This window comes from Saccostrea cucullata, unplaced genomic scaffold, assembly GCF_032062105.1.
Source record: "Saccostrea cucullata isolate Sc308-1 unplaced genomic scaffold, CSIRO_AGI_Scuc_v1 ctg1813, whole genome shotgun sequence".
Classification (NCBI taxonomy): Eukaryota; Metazoa; Mollusca; class Bivalvia; order Ostreida; family Ostreidae; genus Saccostrea; species Saccostrea cuccullata.
In genome coordinates, this window is record NW_026923580.1 from 72,063 (window position 1) to 88,849 (window position 16,787).

Genomic DNA, 16,787 nt, shown 5'->3' on the forward strand with positions numbered 1-16,787 from the left:
AGAAAATATAGATCAGCAGGAAGACAACGTGGTCTTACAATAGCAAATTTGTATTTCTCGATCACGTTGGTTAAAATGCTGCCTATCAATATTGCGCGTCGAAGTTGAAAACGAACATATTTCAATATATTATTACTACTATCACACAATGTGATTTAGCAGACTCGCTTTCGACTATATAAACAACTTTTTTTTTCTAAAATTAGACAATGATGCATTACAATTGATTGGAAGCAGTAATATAATGGACGAAATGATCCAGATAATAGCAATAATAGCAACAGAGTAACAGAGGTAAGATTTTACATTTACATAGTAATTCGAAAGTATTTTCGCTATTATTATCATTTGAATACTCTTTAAATAAATATTAATGGGGTCTTACGTAGCAAGAAAGCATTCATTCTTAACCAGTTTAAATACATGTATAACTAAAAAAAAAACCCCAAAAACAATGCAAATGATGTAAAATGAGTAGGATAAAATAGTGAATATTAAAATTAAACAAATCCTTAATTGACTTTAACAATTAAGAATATTAACCAGTTATATTTTGGCAAAAAACTATTAATTCACAAAAATGTAGCTTAAAAGAATGACATGTATTTATTATAATTAAAAAGTAATAAAAAGATATGCTTTAAGGTAAAATGTTGCAAAAATTGCTTGCCTTTTGCCAAATCTAATCAGTTTACAGAATATTGTTTTTAAGTGAAATTAGATAGAACACAAGATACAGTTGGGGTTACTTTTATATTTTCTGTATACTTTTAATGCTGTCTTAAAAATAATGTTTTTAGTAATAGTTATTGTATATTTATCATGGTGTATCCTGAGTTATTTGGGCGAAGGGCGGTGACGAGTGAAGTTCTCCGCCCTTCGTCCAAATAAATCAGGATACACCATAATAAATATTCAATAACTTTCTTGTATCATGGCCAATCAAACGTCATATTATAAATAATATGCATGATTTTTAATTACACCAATAGAAAATGTAGTTTTTGTCATGTGACCGCATGGATAATCTCTCCTTCCTGCCAGTATTTTTAATAAACTCATTTTGCGTGTGTGTGTTCATGAGAAAGGACGTCGGATTGCAGCATCCCGTCGTAATTTAAGCACGGATTTTATTTTAATGAATATATCACAAGAAAACCTTTGGATATCAAACAGGAAAAAAATCGAAGTTAAGAAGGAAAACTCGGATGTTATTCGAAAATCCAGAAAAAAGGTACCCGTTGATCATTTGACATATTTGAGAGCTGTCGCGTTCACTAAAAGCCTGTGTCAGGGTCTTCATCTGTGGATGCAGTACATCTGCACTTATTCTCGTTGAGCAAAGAACACGGCAAAGATGTTTTTTTTTTTTAGGCTAAAGCGGTTTATTACAATAGGTGTGATATTTTAATATAATTCTGTGTGAAATTCGTGTCAAGAACTTGATTTCTCGTTGTGGAGGATTGAATATTTGCAGAGTTCCTTAAAAGCATTTAGTAGTTTGGGATACGCAGTGTAATTTTATTTATTTAAAAGACTTTTATTTCACTTGCAGAAATTTAGCCTTTGTATTATAGCCCATTTCATTCTGTAATTCAGATTCAATATACATGTGATTTAAAATGATGAAATCGCCTAAGTGTTCAATAATTTATTTACAAGGCACAGTTTTTGCTGGCTCCGCCCATCGGTGTATCTCCAGTTATTGTACACTTGACTTCAAAGGAAAAACACCGCAGCCATGATACAATTTCTAATATTGGCTTAGTTTCTTTCTTTCTTCATTTTTATTTACAGATCTCAGATTCCAGTAGTAGAAATAGACTTCTTAATCAGGAACATACCAACAAGCGCCCAGTCTTGTTTTTGTCTTTCATTGCTCAGAATTTAAGAATTATGGCTTCATTTTACATATCAGCTACCGGGCTCCTGTGCATGATGTGTGAACCAGGAACTTACAAAGATATGGATTGCGTCATCAATATGACGTCAGCGACATGTTCAGATTGTCCGGACGGAACTTTCCAAAAGATGGAAAATAATGCGGAATATTGCAACAACTGTTTGAGGTTCTGTACGGATAAAAATCAAGTGATATCAGAGCCATGTACTAAAACTTCGGACACAAAATGTCGATGTAAAGATGGGTTTTATTTTAAAACTCGGTCTGTTGATGGATCAGGGGGATATTGTATTGAAAACAACACAGGACAGATGATATCAACAGGTTAGGCTTTCTACATAATAATATTTATTTTATTCTTTGATCAAGTAATCGAGTGTTTTTGCTTTTATACTTACATGTATATCTTTTATTTTTATAATTCATGAATGTTTTTCATGGTTTTGTTTTGCACAAAATGCATTGAATGAATTAAAGGTATTGCAGATACAAATTTTAACTTGCACAACTTACTTGTTTGTATTGAAGTCCTAGATATAAAAAATGTCATACATAATAAACAATATATAAAACTGTGAATTGTACAAATGGTTAAAAAAAACTGATATAATGCACAACTCATCATCCCATTTTTTTGTCTTTGTTACTCATTTTGTAATTTTAAGATTCACTCACTACACTAGTAATCAAGCTCAAACTTTGACTTATAAAAGTTTAATTCAGAAGCTAACATCATCAACATTTAACAAGATATATGATTAACAAGGGCTCAACAAAGCAGACCATGTTAAAAAATCTAAATTTATCAATTTTATTTTACAATGAATCTTAATATACCGGGGGTATAAGGAATCACTGTCTAGTTAGTAGTGTATGCCAGGGTCGAATCTTGGACACGTGGGCTAATTTATGCAACCCTTTCTGCAAATTATCCAACGTTTCTAACTATTGTTGTTATCAAGGCATATCCAGCAAATTGGACCGTGATTGAAAATTTGTATGTATATCTTTAGCGACTCAAATTCAATGGGAATATGTATCATTGTGTACATCTCAAAATGATGTTTTATATACAGTGGACCTTCAAATATCCTGACGCCAGATATCCGGATGCTTCAGTATCCGGACAATTTTTCATCGGAACAGAATTTTTTAATGTTATTTTGTCTTGTTTAACTGGTAATTCAGATATCCGGACGCTTCACATATCCGGACAAATTGACTGGGAACTAAAGCGTCCGGGGATATGAGGCTCCACTGTAATAAAAAAATATTTAAATGCATACACCCGTAAACATGGTTTGTACTGAGCGGTGAAAAATGACTGAAAATGTAAGATCTGTCTGACTATCCCGTTTCTTGTAAACTACTCCATGTGTGCTTTATTGTACTGGACGAAGCGCTGCACAGAACAATAGGAAGAGATAATTCTGATAGATGAAATAGGATTAATCGAGTGACGTATTCTTGTTTCACACGCATTTACATTGTTATTTGTAGTAATCAATTGTTTAAAATTAACTTTTTTTTCTTAGAGGCCCCGTTTACGGAGAAGAACGTGACATTATGTGGAAACAACTCCTTTTTTCCATTTTGCACAAATCTTGTACGAACTTCAAATAGTCTGACAGGTATCAAATTACGCCTGATAAATAACCAAGCATGCAAAACTAAATTAAGACAGTATAAATTACTATTTTTACTAAATCTTGATTGATGGCAAAATACAAAAAAACGATGTAACTGTCTTTAGAAAATGCACATTTTACATTGTGTAAAAAAATATTATAATGATTAGTAAATGTTACAGAAAAAAAAAATATTAAAATTTAATGGTAATCTTATAGTTATACATTACTTATGATGAAAAGTCGTAAATAATTATCAAAACAATGTACTTGTATATATTTATATAACAGTTTATTTCACAAACACTGACCTTAAAAAAATGAACTTATTTTCTTAATAAAATACTAAGTATACTTTATTTTTCTTGTATGAAAAAATAATATCGTCTTATTATGTATGTTTTTTCTAAATAAGTAAATTAAGTAACGTCAGGTGCCTGTGGTATTTTTTCTTCAGAGGAAGCGTACACAGCTGTAGAACGTGTGGTAATCACGGTTGTTCCTGTTGTCTCATTGGTTGCTTCTCTGGTGGGATTTTTGTTCCTCATTGTTTACTACACTAGAAATTCCGTATACAGGTAATCAAAAGGGGAGACTGGCAAAACGCCAACTTACCTTGAAGTTTGAAAAATGCTTTTTTAACATCTGATGCATGGAAATTCAGATACAGCATCATTGTTTTGTGTTTGAAATCTGCAAACTTTAGAGCTGCGCATCTGTCATGTAATATACAAAATTCTCTATGTGTTTCTCCTCATGTTACACAATCTCATCGCAGGTCTGATTTTGCAAAGTATAGTGAAATGAAATCAACACCATTGTAAAGATAAAGTTATTAAAAATTACGAAAACAAGATAAACTTAACATGATAAGGTATCAGATCAAAAGGTATGCGCACAATACATATTACAATATAGTTTGTAAAATATATAATCTATAAGAAGTTAAAAGCATTAGGAATGCAGAGAAATGATGGCATATCAAAAATTAAAATGCGAATATTACTATAACTATAATAATAATAATATTATATATTAATATAACTGATTGCTAAAATATGTTCGGCAATCACATTAGGCGGCATTTATAATTATGAAATATTGTATTCGCAATATACATGTAAAACTACACTGTAGTTATTAAATTAGTAAATTTTCTTTACAGAACACCTCGTTTAAAAATTCCAGAGGGGATGCGAGGTAAGATCGATTTCGAAAAAAAAATTCAATATATACTAAAAATGTTATATATTTCGAGATAACTATTTAATGGACCACAAATTGCAGATAATTTTCTTCTGTTTGAAGACTGTACTTCAAAAACTTTCATTCAAACTACCAGACATTTATCAAACAATAAAACATGAGCCAGTTAATTTTTTCTTCAATTATATGTACAACAACTGCATTTATTTCTTATCTCTTCGTCCTTAAATAGACATGCACAGTGTAAATTATTTTTTATGGTTGATGGATTAATTGATTGATGTTTAACGCCCGTCTCGAGAATTTTTCACTCATATGGAGACGCCACCACCTGCCAGTGGAGAGCTGCAAATTTTGTCCTATACTCGGCACTTACAACCATTGAGCAAGGAAGAATCTTTTTCGTGTCAGCATCTACTGCGACACGGGGCCTCGGTTTATACGGTCTCATCCGAAAGACCTGTCTCCACGTCCCACTGTGAGATTCGAACCCGCGACGTAAGGATCAACTCGATCTTACTTCGCAGCTTTAGAGCAGACGCTCTAACTACGGATGGCTGTTTTATGGCGTTTAACTTCAAAAACATTAAAAAAGAATAATCGATTTTTTTTACTTTAAAGTCTTTTATATAAATGTGTAGATACTTCATTTTCAACAAAGGTACTAGTACCCAGCTATCACATTCACCACGAAAATTATATGAAAGTTTTTAAAGATAATGACTTACATGTAATAAAGAACATTTATCATTGTCAGATGTTTACCTTACATGCAAATACGAGGGTTGATCCAAAAGTTCGTGGAATTTCTTTCTAAAATTTTACCGCGATTTGATGAAATCAATCAACAGGCATATTCATAATACAGAGTCATAATGCAACAATATTGGAAAATTTCACCAATAAGGTCACACGAGCTTTCTGAAAATTGATAGTTGGGAAACCCGGGGGAGACTTCGACGTAACGTCAAGTTAGATATATCACGTCACGTTATAGAAGCATCTCGCCCAAATGTCCAGTTATAATATGTAATTCTACAAAATGCTGCCTTTTTCTTCGTTTTTTTTTTCTAAAGAAAAGCCTGATCGAGTATCCTCTCGCACCAACTTATCTTCATTTTTTACTCATATTTCAAAATACTACCCATCTTTCCATATGATGTTCCAATTTCAGTAGCAATGTCAAAGACAGCACGGCAGCCGACAACGTCTATTAACGCTTTTAATTTGTCTAGGGGGATACGCACTTAAAACAGAGCCTCCAAAAAGCGACCACACCTTTTATCAACGTCCATGGAAGTTCTATTTTTCTTACATTTCTTATGCCACTATAAAACCAGTAACTAAATGCATTTTTCCCAAGCCTATGTCAATAATATACGCGTTTAAGATAGAGTGATCCCGGGATTTTCACAAAACGTGTGACTTGACCGAAATTTGACGTTATCTAACAACTTAAAGATGAACAATAAATCATCAACTTATCAACTAAATATCCAGTAAAATCAGTAAAACTCTCACACAAAGGTTTATAAAATATTAAGCAATCGTAATAATGACATAATTTTCGTTTTATATACCACATAGGGCCGTTTAATTCTTATTTCACGAATTCAGAATTTAAATGATAATAAACGCGGTAATGTCTCCCCCGCATTTCCAAACAACCGTTCCTATGGCAACTGCCATAAAGTTACTATCGAAGATATTTAAAATGTTTTTTAATTCAAAATATTTATCAAGTGTCTATATTTTCATTTGTAATTTTTAACCAATTCCACTGAATAATAAATAAAATATGAAGAAATTCAACGAACTTTTGGATCAACCCTCGTAATGTTATCAGTTACTTTTGGTAAAAAAATAATTTTATTTTATTTCAAATAGTGTCATTTTCTGATGATTACCATTTATTCCAAGTTACATAAAAGAATAGGCCACTTTCACTGCATAAAACACATGGAGTTAGAATTTTTCAGTATCATTTCAATCTTCATGAAAAAGTCGCTGATTGATGTTTGTAATTTTTGAGTCCCGTTTACGTCACAAAACCCCTGTCACATCGGCCGGTCTGCGTCCTCATGGCGATCGCACAGCCTCTATAAAAAGAAATGGAAAACGAGGGGGTAATCGCATTGCATTCTCTTATAGCGCCGTGATAACGCGGCGAGATCTCCACTAAACGCGGTAGGGTCGCGTATGGTGATCTAGATCGCCAGAGGACGGCAATCACTTTGGGCATGCACAAAGTACGCGCCGTGTGATCGCAGTCTGATAAGAACGCAGTGGAAAAGTAGTATAATCGCCGTAGCAGCGTGTTGAGATCTCCAACAACGCAATGGGAGCTCCGTGTGAATGACGTTAAGACGCACATGATCGCAGCATGAACACAGTGATAGTAGACTTCGCTTCTACGGAGACCTCACGGAGAAGTCACGGAGTCCTTGGAGATGACACTGCTTTTCTATCGCGCTTTTACGGCGCTTGTAATGAGATTAATCGTCTATTTTTATTTAGTTTATTTTTTGTGAGTGCGATTGTACAACGACAGCATGGGGTTGTCACTGCGATTGTTGGTGTTTTTACAATGCGCTTTCATAGTGTTGTTAGACCGTTGTCAGCCAGCTCACAAAACAAGAGCAATAGTCTCATATTTGATCAGCAATAATTCTAAAGTAGCATTTAAGTAAAATGGGGAAGAGAAAATTACACCAGAACTCTGTTCTTTCAATGGAGTTGCGGTGAAATTACTTAAATTTTGTAGCATCTTTTCAGTGTGTTTACTATTATTTTACAGTGTGTTTATTTTTTTCTACATTCATAATGAAATCAAAGAAAATATAAAAACACATCTGGATCGATTAAATGGAAAAAATGATCTTAATACTAAAACTATTAATAATGATTTAGTACTAAGTTATTCAAATGGATCATTTTTAAAAGACAAAGAAGTCTTTTCATCACTTAACTTGAATCTTTAATAAAAAATGTTTTACGCTCTCTCTGAATATATATCCATGGGTGAAGGACGCATTGTGAACGAGTTCATCGTAAAGAGAACGCCGTGAACGCGAGGTGAATCTACTAGCACGTCGTGAAAACTCCTTGAAGCGCATTCAATTGCAAAGTGATCTCCATGGGAACGCAGTTACTGTAGCACGTCGTAGAAACGCGTCGATCGCCGTAGGGACGCCGTGTCATCTTCACTTTGTAAAAAATTTACAGAAATTTGTGAAATTTTCCTGCGATTCCATGGCGATTTAAAGAATTTAAGACGTAATGACTCCGTGTGAACGCAGGTCGGTGTGACAGGGCCTTAATGTAACCAAAATGTGACACCATTCACGTGCGAAACACCACAGTGATTATTTCATAGGAATAATTACAGATAAATTATTTATGTTGATTATATTTTCTTTAATTTCCAGAACCGTTGCGTGACGAAGAATGGCGAACACTAAACCTGTTCGTTGCTACTCAAGCGTTTGTTAAAAAATACAAAATGTTTCTGCGACAAGTGTTTGGTACGTTTGTTCCTTGCAGTCATATTTACAATATGTAATCAAGAATATTTCAATATTGATTTCAAAATTTAATATCTTAAAATACAAATATGTCTTAAAAATGAATTAAGTAATAAATGAATAAATTAATTATTTATTTATACTGTGTATCAGAATTAATTTTATTTTCGAATGCTGCAGGTCAAACTTTCAGTTTTCTTTTTCAGAATTGTCTGGGGAATATGAAAACATTGACAGTATCATATGGATCCATGAATCAAATCACCCAGTCAACAAAACGGAAGTAGTCTTCGAATCGCTACAAACTTGGCGCCAAATGCTCAATCGGAAGGCCTCTGTTGATATCATTTGTGCTGCGTTGTCCAAAGCTGGGTGTAAAAAGCAAGTCGTTCAGATGGTTTATGATAAACATAAAGAAATAGTGGATTCTCGTGTAAAACCACCTGCTTTGAGGAGATCGCAGAGTTGTGCGGAAGGTTGTCTGTTAGAGAACGTAGGACCTATAGCGGGAAAATCTGTTGTAGAGATGTCTGCTTATATATAACTAGAACAATGCTTCCTCTGACACGGAGATTTGAATTTTACAATAAATAAAAGTAAACCGCAACTGGTATTAAACTCAGTTGTCTGTTCACTAAATTTTCCTGACTTGCTACATAATTATGTAAATTATCTAAATTTCTTTTTGTCTACTTTGTCTAGTGGAACTAGGCTTATTGTCTGTTTTCTTTTAAAAATATTTTGCTTTTCATTTAGCAGGATAGTAATTGCAACCAGTAGTATATGTGACCACAACAGTGGAATACAGAATTAAGTTTGATAAATTTATCGTCATGAGTTTATGTGCTTTTTTGTACTCGGAAGATATTGATGATGGTTCATGTACATGTAGCACTGGGATATTAATTGTAAACTTTAGCAACAAACATTGTGGTCCCTAGTAATATTCCTGTAATATCCAAAAATGCTATTAATACAAACCTTTGATGCATTTCTTAATTAAAGCTAGGCAATCACTCTACCCGATTAAATGTATGAAATATCATCAAAAATCACAAAGATGTTCCACCCAATTGCAATATATCTCTTCACTACAAAACAAAATTATAAAAATATTGATTATAAACAGATCTGACACCTACATTTTATTATTTTTAAATGTGCTGTGATCATTATTAGAATATTATTATTTTATTATAAATAGCATTTGTAACACAGGTGTTTATGATAGAAGACTCAATCAAACAACTGACTCGCATATAAAATTGCAACTGACACAGATTTATATATAAGAATACATTTATATATTCTTCGATTTACTTGACTTGTGCAAGGAGGGCTTCAATTGTAATTATATAAAAAAACTGACTCAACTGAGATAATTTTTTCATGGCATTTGACATATACTTTTCTACTTGTTTTGATCGTCCAATCTATTGCCTGAATATTGGACCAACGTTAAAGTTGTTTGTTTTGTGTGAACATTACTCCATTGTAAAAACAGCGTCGTACAAATGGGAAAAACCATATTACCTATGATGGAAAATACAATGAAATTGAAGTGTACAATGTATATGTGAAGACTTTTTCCTTAGAAATTGACGAAATCTTAATCATAAGTTCAACGACTAAATCGTAGAGGCACTTTTATAGCCGAGCCCACAAAATGATACCGAGCTATCATTAGTCACTGTTATAACGACAAAGTCCATGGCATGCTTTGGTATGAGAAACCCCAAATGTCAGAACGTAAAGTAAAGGGTGTTTAATGACTCTGTGAAAATTTCATTAAATGTTATTTAGTAGTGTACGAGAAGTTAAACGCAAACAGAGATGGGTACCCCCATTTATGAAAAAGGTTTGAATTCGCTTTTCTTTGGGAAACCCAAATACATGGACATCTGTCAGATAAAAATGACAAGAAGATGCACAATATAACTTTGTTGTGAGAGTTTCTTCAAAGTAGATTCAGTGAGGCTAGTCAAGTTGTGGATAAGGGATGTGAGAGGTACTGGGATCGATACCCGGATTCTCCACCAATTATCCTAACCGGTCCAACACCAAAACTTTCTAAACCTCGGACACTGGAGTATTTGAAAGGGGCAGAGTCCAGGATGACATTGGGCAGATCATGTGTTTTCTTTGTAAGCCGGAATCTTTGGCTGTGCAAGTGAGAGGACACACCAAGCGGAAGAACTCTGACTTATCCTTGAGCTTGGACGGAGTGACGCAAGTCAATTTTAATTTATGCGAATGACTCTTGAGCATTTAAATTCCACCTCCACTATACGAGGACCTTTCCAGACCAGAGCGTCTCACAGGTTTACAGGAGTGGCATTCTTATCCGACCTGTATAAAATGCATCCAGAGACAAAATCTAGATAACAACTAGCTCTTTATTATAATATCTGTTTTTACTATTTATAATTACAATAGATCATTTCAAACATTATACTTAACATTATGATATAACTTAGCAATTATAATATTAAATGTTTTAACTTGTAAATAAATTTTACAAAATTAACTTTGCAAGTACATGTATTATAAAAACGCGCAAGTCTACAAAATTATCTTACCTGTATAAATTGCTATGAGAGTCAGTTACATTGTCTGTCCGCGCTGCTTTTTTTAAATTCCTTTATCCATACATCCCCATATTTGTTATTCCTTCAAAAATTGCAATGATGACCCTTACATGACCTTATTCTGTTTCTCAACACTCTTTATTTTCCTACATGTGATGCGTTTTTTTTTTAAAAAAAAATCTTTCTTTTACATAACCTTTAAATTCTGTCTGTCATTTGTAATTTATTCTGACAATTTACCTTCGATCTCATCAATACCATTGGTTACTCCTTCATAAAATATATGATAACGAATAATATTCAAGCTCAAAAGTCCATTCAACAATTTTGGAGCAGAGGAAACAGGGAAATCTAAAACATCAGAGACGTGATCAGGTACCATGGAGAAGTGAGCACCCTCTGCCTACCGGTCACACTAATCGTGTGCCCCTTCTCATAATCGGGAAATAACGAATAAATCCATTGACAATTCAGTGTGTAAATGTTGGTGTAACAATTAATATGAAAAACGTCTCTCAGCATTGGACTTGATGATAAAATGTATTAGCTGAAGAGGTCACTGTATTGACCATAGAAATTACGGAATGATGACTTTAAATGAGACTGTTTATATTCTTGTTTTATTCACATGTTTGTAAATGACTTACATGTACCTCGTTTAAGATATTTTTCATACGTAAAGCATGCTCTAGCGTATTGAATCAACTGAGAGATATAAACCCCGTATGCAGGTGAAGATATATTACTGAATAAGTAAGGGAATTCAAGTAACCAAATATATCTTTTGATAATAAAGTTAAAATAAACGCTTGACAATAAATCATTTTCATAGATTCGTACATGAGAAAAGGACAAACACCTGTGTCCAGCGTCATGCTTGCTTTTATCACCAGAGCTCGAATCATGTTATCTCTCTCAGTTAAATACACAAAATATGTTTCAATCTTATTTCTATATACTATGTATAAGTGTATGAGACCAACAGACAGACACACATACCATCACTATATGCTAACACAAGCTGGAATACATAAAAAATGGAAAACGGCTGCTATGGCAAGCCCTTTTACTATTTATTTGGAAAATAATTTTTTGCTTAAAATTACAGAGATATCTCTTTCTCATAGAGACATCTCTTAAAAAATAGAGATATCTCTCAACTTAAAGAGATATCTCGCATTTTTAAGAGATATCTCTATGAGAAAGAGATATCTCTCTAATAAAAAGAGATATCTCTTATACTTAGAGAGATATCTCTTTTTATTAGAGAGATATCTCTTCCACTTGAAAAGATATCTCTTTCTCCTTTAGAGATATCTCTTTCGTGAAGAGATATCTCTAAACGTTAAAGAGATATCTCTTTCACCTAGAGAGATATCTCTTTTGCTTTTGGAGATATCTTTCCAAGTTAACAAGATATCTCTTTAAGTAAAAGAGATATCTCTCTTAGTTTATCTTAAGAGATATCTCTTAAAGGGAAAGAGATATCTTTCAAAAGTGTCTAAAAGAGATATCTCTCAAGCAAAAAGAGATATCTCTTTGTTGCAAAGAGATATCTCTGTTCATATTTTTTTATTTAAATTCCATTTCAAATGACTTCTCCCTGTAGCGGAAGTAAGTTTTATATTTACGGAAATACTCAAATTAGAAATAGTTGATCAATTATTTCATAAGCTGAGAAAATTCAGTCAATTGCATTTGAGATTATATATATATGCTTACTTTTGTTTTTCTGAATATTTAACTTTTAGCATTTTTATCAACGAAGTTACCATTATTGTTTGTTGTTTCAAGTAAAGGATTTCTAGCAATTTTGTCTACAGTACATGTATTATTCTGGGTAATGCTAATTGCCCAATCTTTTTTCTTATAACATCAAAACAATTCCAGAGACTTTACTTCCTGTTTCGCTTTCGTTTTAAAAAGGAGAATTAATTATTCTATTTTAAGCATAACTGAAAAAGAGATATCTCTTTCATTAAAAGAGATATCTCTTTAGCTTATAAAGATATCTTTTCTTGAAAATCTAAAGAGATATCTCTCTAACTAAGAAAGATATCTCTTTGTACCTTCTTCAAGAGATATCTCTCTAATTTTAAGAGATATCTCTCTCGCTTAAAGAGATATCTCTTTTGTTTAAAGAGATATCTCTCTAGCGTATAAAGATATCTCTTTTAGTCAAAGAGATATCTCTGAAAGCTAAAGAGATATCTCTCGATGTTAGAGAGATATCTCTCTTATTGAAAGAAAATTTTTATTTCACGAATAAATAGTAAAAGGGCTTGCCATAGGCTGCTCTTTAAGAAGGATACTTTAAAGCTGTAATAGTCACTGCAATGCGTATAACAAATCGATTAAATCTGGAACCAGAATCAATACTGAACAACTGTGCATCATAACCAGGAGTTAGAAAAAACAATATGTGAATTAAGGTAAGGAATAGTGACAAATTGTATGAATAAGCGAGTTAATTACAGTCTATTAGGGAATTGCTACCTAGGTTAAAGCTTTATCTGACAGCTTCTTTATATATTTAGCTGCTCATTTTGTCACTTCAGTGTAATTAGTCTCATCGGTATAGACGGATGTATGCTACACAGTGCTCACTCAGTAGCTACAAAAAATAACTTCTTTTAATGCAGGAGACTGAGATACCGAAAAAAACTTACTACAGTTGCACAGGACAATGCAGTAAAACAAATACAAGTACACGTAACTAAAATAAAATATGAACAAATGTAATGTAAGATAACCAGCATGACCACGTGTTGCCATTACACGTCGATACCCGTGAAATTAAAACAGTCAGGTGTATGGGCAGCGGAATGGGCAAAAATTACCATTAAATGAGAAAACAAACAATTATTTTAATTTCAATGAGCAGAAAAAACTTAACAGATGATATACAATGCATAATCACATGGCCTTTTCGCAAAACAAATATGCATTAAAGCAAAACTAACGGCTGCGTATGTAACAAACAAATCCGAAAGCAAACGAAGGATCATCTTTGCAGAACTAACGTACATAAAAATACGACAAACGAAAAAACAAGCAAACAAACAGGCATGTCTTTCGACGCCGAGTGGTTGTAAAGTGATAAAATGTATGCAGATTTGTCACGCCAGGAGTAAAATAACAATTTACAGTTTACTATAATTGTACAGTCAGTTCATTAAAAACAAAGTAAATACAGGTTAAACATTTAAAAAAAATGAAATCACTGAATCAATGCAAGTAATACGAGACTCGGGCATGTTGATATCGGAGACAGGAACTTTATTTGACATATGGTATTTTAAGAGTCGTGTTCGACTTTAACGAATACGAAATGGGAAAGGATGTTATTACATGTATTTTATTTTAATTTGAAAGAAAACAATAATCAGGGAATCCAAATTTTAATAGTTTTAAATAAAGTAACTTGGAAAATATAACATTATTGTACATGTCCTTGAAGCAAAGATATTAAATAAAATCGTTTGAATGGTGAGGTTAATTGTCGAATTTTTATCTGTTAATAAAACATTTTAACAGAAAAGCAACATGTATGCAAATAAGGAAATGTGATTGATTGTATGTTGTTTAACGTCCATCTTAATAATGTTTCACTCATATGGAGACGCCACCTCTTCCATTATAGAGCTGCAAATTTTGTACTATACTCGGCACTCTGGGTCATTCAGCAGAGAAGGATCTTTTTGTGTCAGCACCTTCTGCGACACGGGACCTCGGTATTAGTCTCATTCGAAGGACCAGTCTCCATGTCCCACACTGGGATTCGAACCAGAGAGGTAAGGACCAACTCCTTACTTCGAGATTCTAGAGAAGACGCTCTAACCACTGCGCCACGGGCGACTGTAGGCAAGATATTTGAGATTTATGGTACAATGCATATAATGCATGTACTTTGTCTGTTTTTTTTTTTTCAAATTAAATCCAGCAAAAAAATTTGCTTAAAATCGCAACCAGAAGTTGGAAAGTTATTCCCTATACCCTATTGACTATTCGATTGGCGAACCACAGGCTGTCTCTCGGTTTCCTATTCAAATAACCGTTAATGTCCCAATATTTTATTTTTCAAAAAAAAACTTGAATAACGCATTATAAAAAGTGTTAAAGAAGCAAAGCAAAATATAAAAAAAGAAGAGTGCGGATCCAAAATCAATGTAGCTAGTCTGACTAAAATGAAGACAATGGATATAATACACAGGTATCAATTATAAGAAAACCTTATGCAAGAGTCTGACTAACAACCTGCATCCCATATCTGGACTTTATATATATACAGGACAGTAATAAAAAATACAAGTTACAAGACTGAAAACCTCTTTAGCTAGCCCGGTAAAAATTACAAAAACCCATATAGTAATACTTTTATTAGTATTTATGCATAAGAGTACATTGTCCGAGGGGCTAGCTAACATCCTGGATCCCATATTTTCATGAACTTCATATTTTGACAGGGGAGGACTCTGGAAGAGACCCTTTGACTATCAAAAGGAATCGGTTTTACAAGACTGGGAACCTGTTTAGCTAGCAATGTCAAAATTGGAAGAAAATAACCGTATTTTACTTTAAGTATGACTTTAGCTTAATAGGTTCCCAGTCTTGTAACGTTTTTTATCGCTTTCCTGTATAAATAAGAAGGTCTAGATATGGGATGCAGGTTGTTAGTCAGGCTCTGGCAGAAGGTTTTCTTATTAGTGATATGATATCCATTGTCTTCATTTTAGTCAGGCTATACATGTAGTTAATGTACCTACATTGGTTTGGGGTCCCCACTCTTCTTTTTTAAGTGATGTCTTTGCTTTGCTTCTTTAACACGTTTTATATATAGGATCTCACATGATTTTTAGTTGCATGAAAATCATATCTAACTACAAATCATGTGAGATTCTTTTTATCCCATGTTTATACACCACGATCAATGTTTGACACTGTTTTTATATCGGACTCCATTTCATTTCATTTCATCATTATAACGCAAAATCCATTGTGACGTCACAACTGTGTGATATGAAAACGATATCACATGAGCTATATCAACGGGATAAACGGTTAAACATGGGATAAAATGCGTTATTCAAGTTCTTTTTTGAAAAAAAATTATAAGGACATTTACGGTAATTTGAAAAGGGAACCAGGAGAAAGTCTCCGGTTCGCCATTCGAGTAGTCAATAGGGTAAAGGGATAACCTTCCAGCTTCTGAATGCCGTTTAAAATGTCGTTTTAAAAATATCTAACAAATATAGGCCTATTTCAGAAGTTCTTATCAATCAATGTTTCTCGATATCAGGGTGTATTAAAAAAAATTATAATAGGCGTTGTCTTTCCCAAACATTGCCATAGATGAGCAATTTCTTATTTAGCAATACACGTAATTTATTTTCAGTGCTTAAATGTATTTGTTTTATAGGTAACCTTCATTACACAATCGAACAAGATTGATACAAGAAAAAATAAAAATATAACTTGGCGAATGTAAGTACTTGTTAAGTATATTTTACTTTGTACATTTATAGATTCATGTATATAATCAATTTGTTTCATGATTGCCTTGCATCTTTCCATTTTTTAAAAATATTTTCCCTGCATTTTATTGTTTTATTTCTATTTTATATCCATAAACTTTCTTTAATTCATACATCGAATTGGAATGTGCATTTGTTTATACATGTATATTTCTTTTATAAAAAGATATATATCAATTTTCTTTATTGCCTTGAATCTTTCGATTTAAAAAAATATTTTCCTTGTATTTCAATGTTTTATTTCTATTTTGTATCCATTTCCGTCCTTTAATTGATACATCGAATTGGAATGTGCACTTGTTTATACATGTATATTTCTTTCATAAAAAAGCCTGTGGTAGAATTTTTTGTCAAAATATTTAATAAACCGGACCGTTTTTCATATTTTGTGAGTGGCGGTGTGG

General features: G+C 32.9%; 1 protein-coding gene across 1 annotated transcript; it reads left to right on the forward strand.

Annotated features, from left to right (window-relative positions):
- Nucleotides 1–1,019: 1,019 nt before the first annotated feature.
- LOC134264409 (tumor necrosis factor receptor superfamily member 6-like) lies at nt 1,020–8,827 on the forward strand. Its single transcript, XM_062746702.1, has 6 exons — nt 1,020–1,043; nt 1,798–2,227; nt 3,989–4,109; nt 4,697–4,731; nt 8,166–8,261; nt 8,468–8,827. Exons 1-6 carry the CDS (start codon nt 1,020–1,022, stop codon nt 8,803–8,805), a joined length of 1,044 nt encoding a protein of 347 aa, XP_062602686.1. The 3' UTR covers nt 8,806–8,827.
- Nucleotides 8,828–16,787: the final 7,960 nt, after the last annotated feature.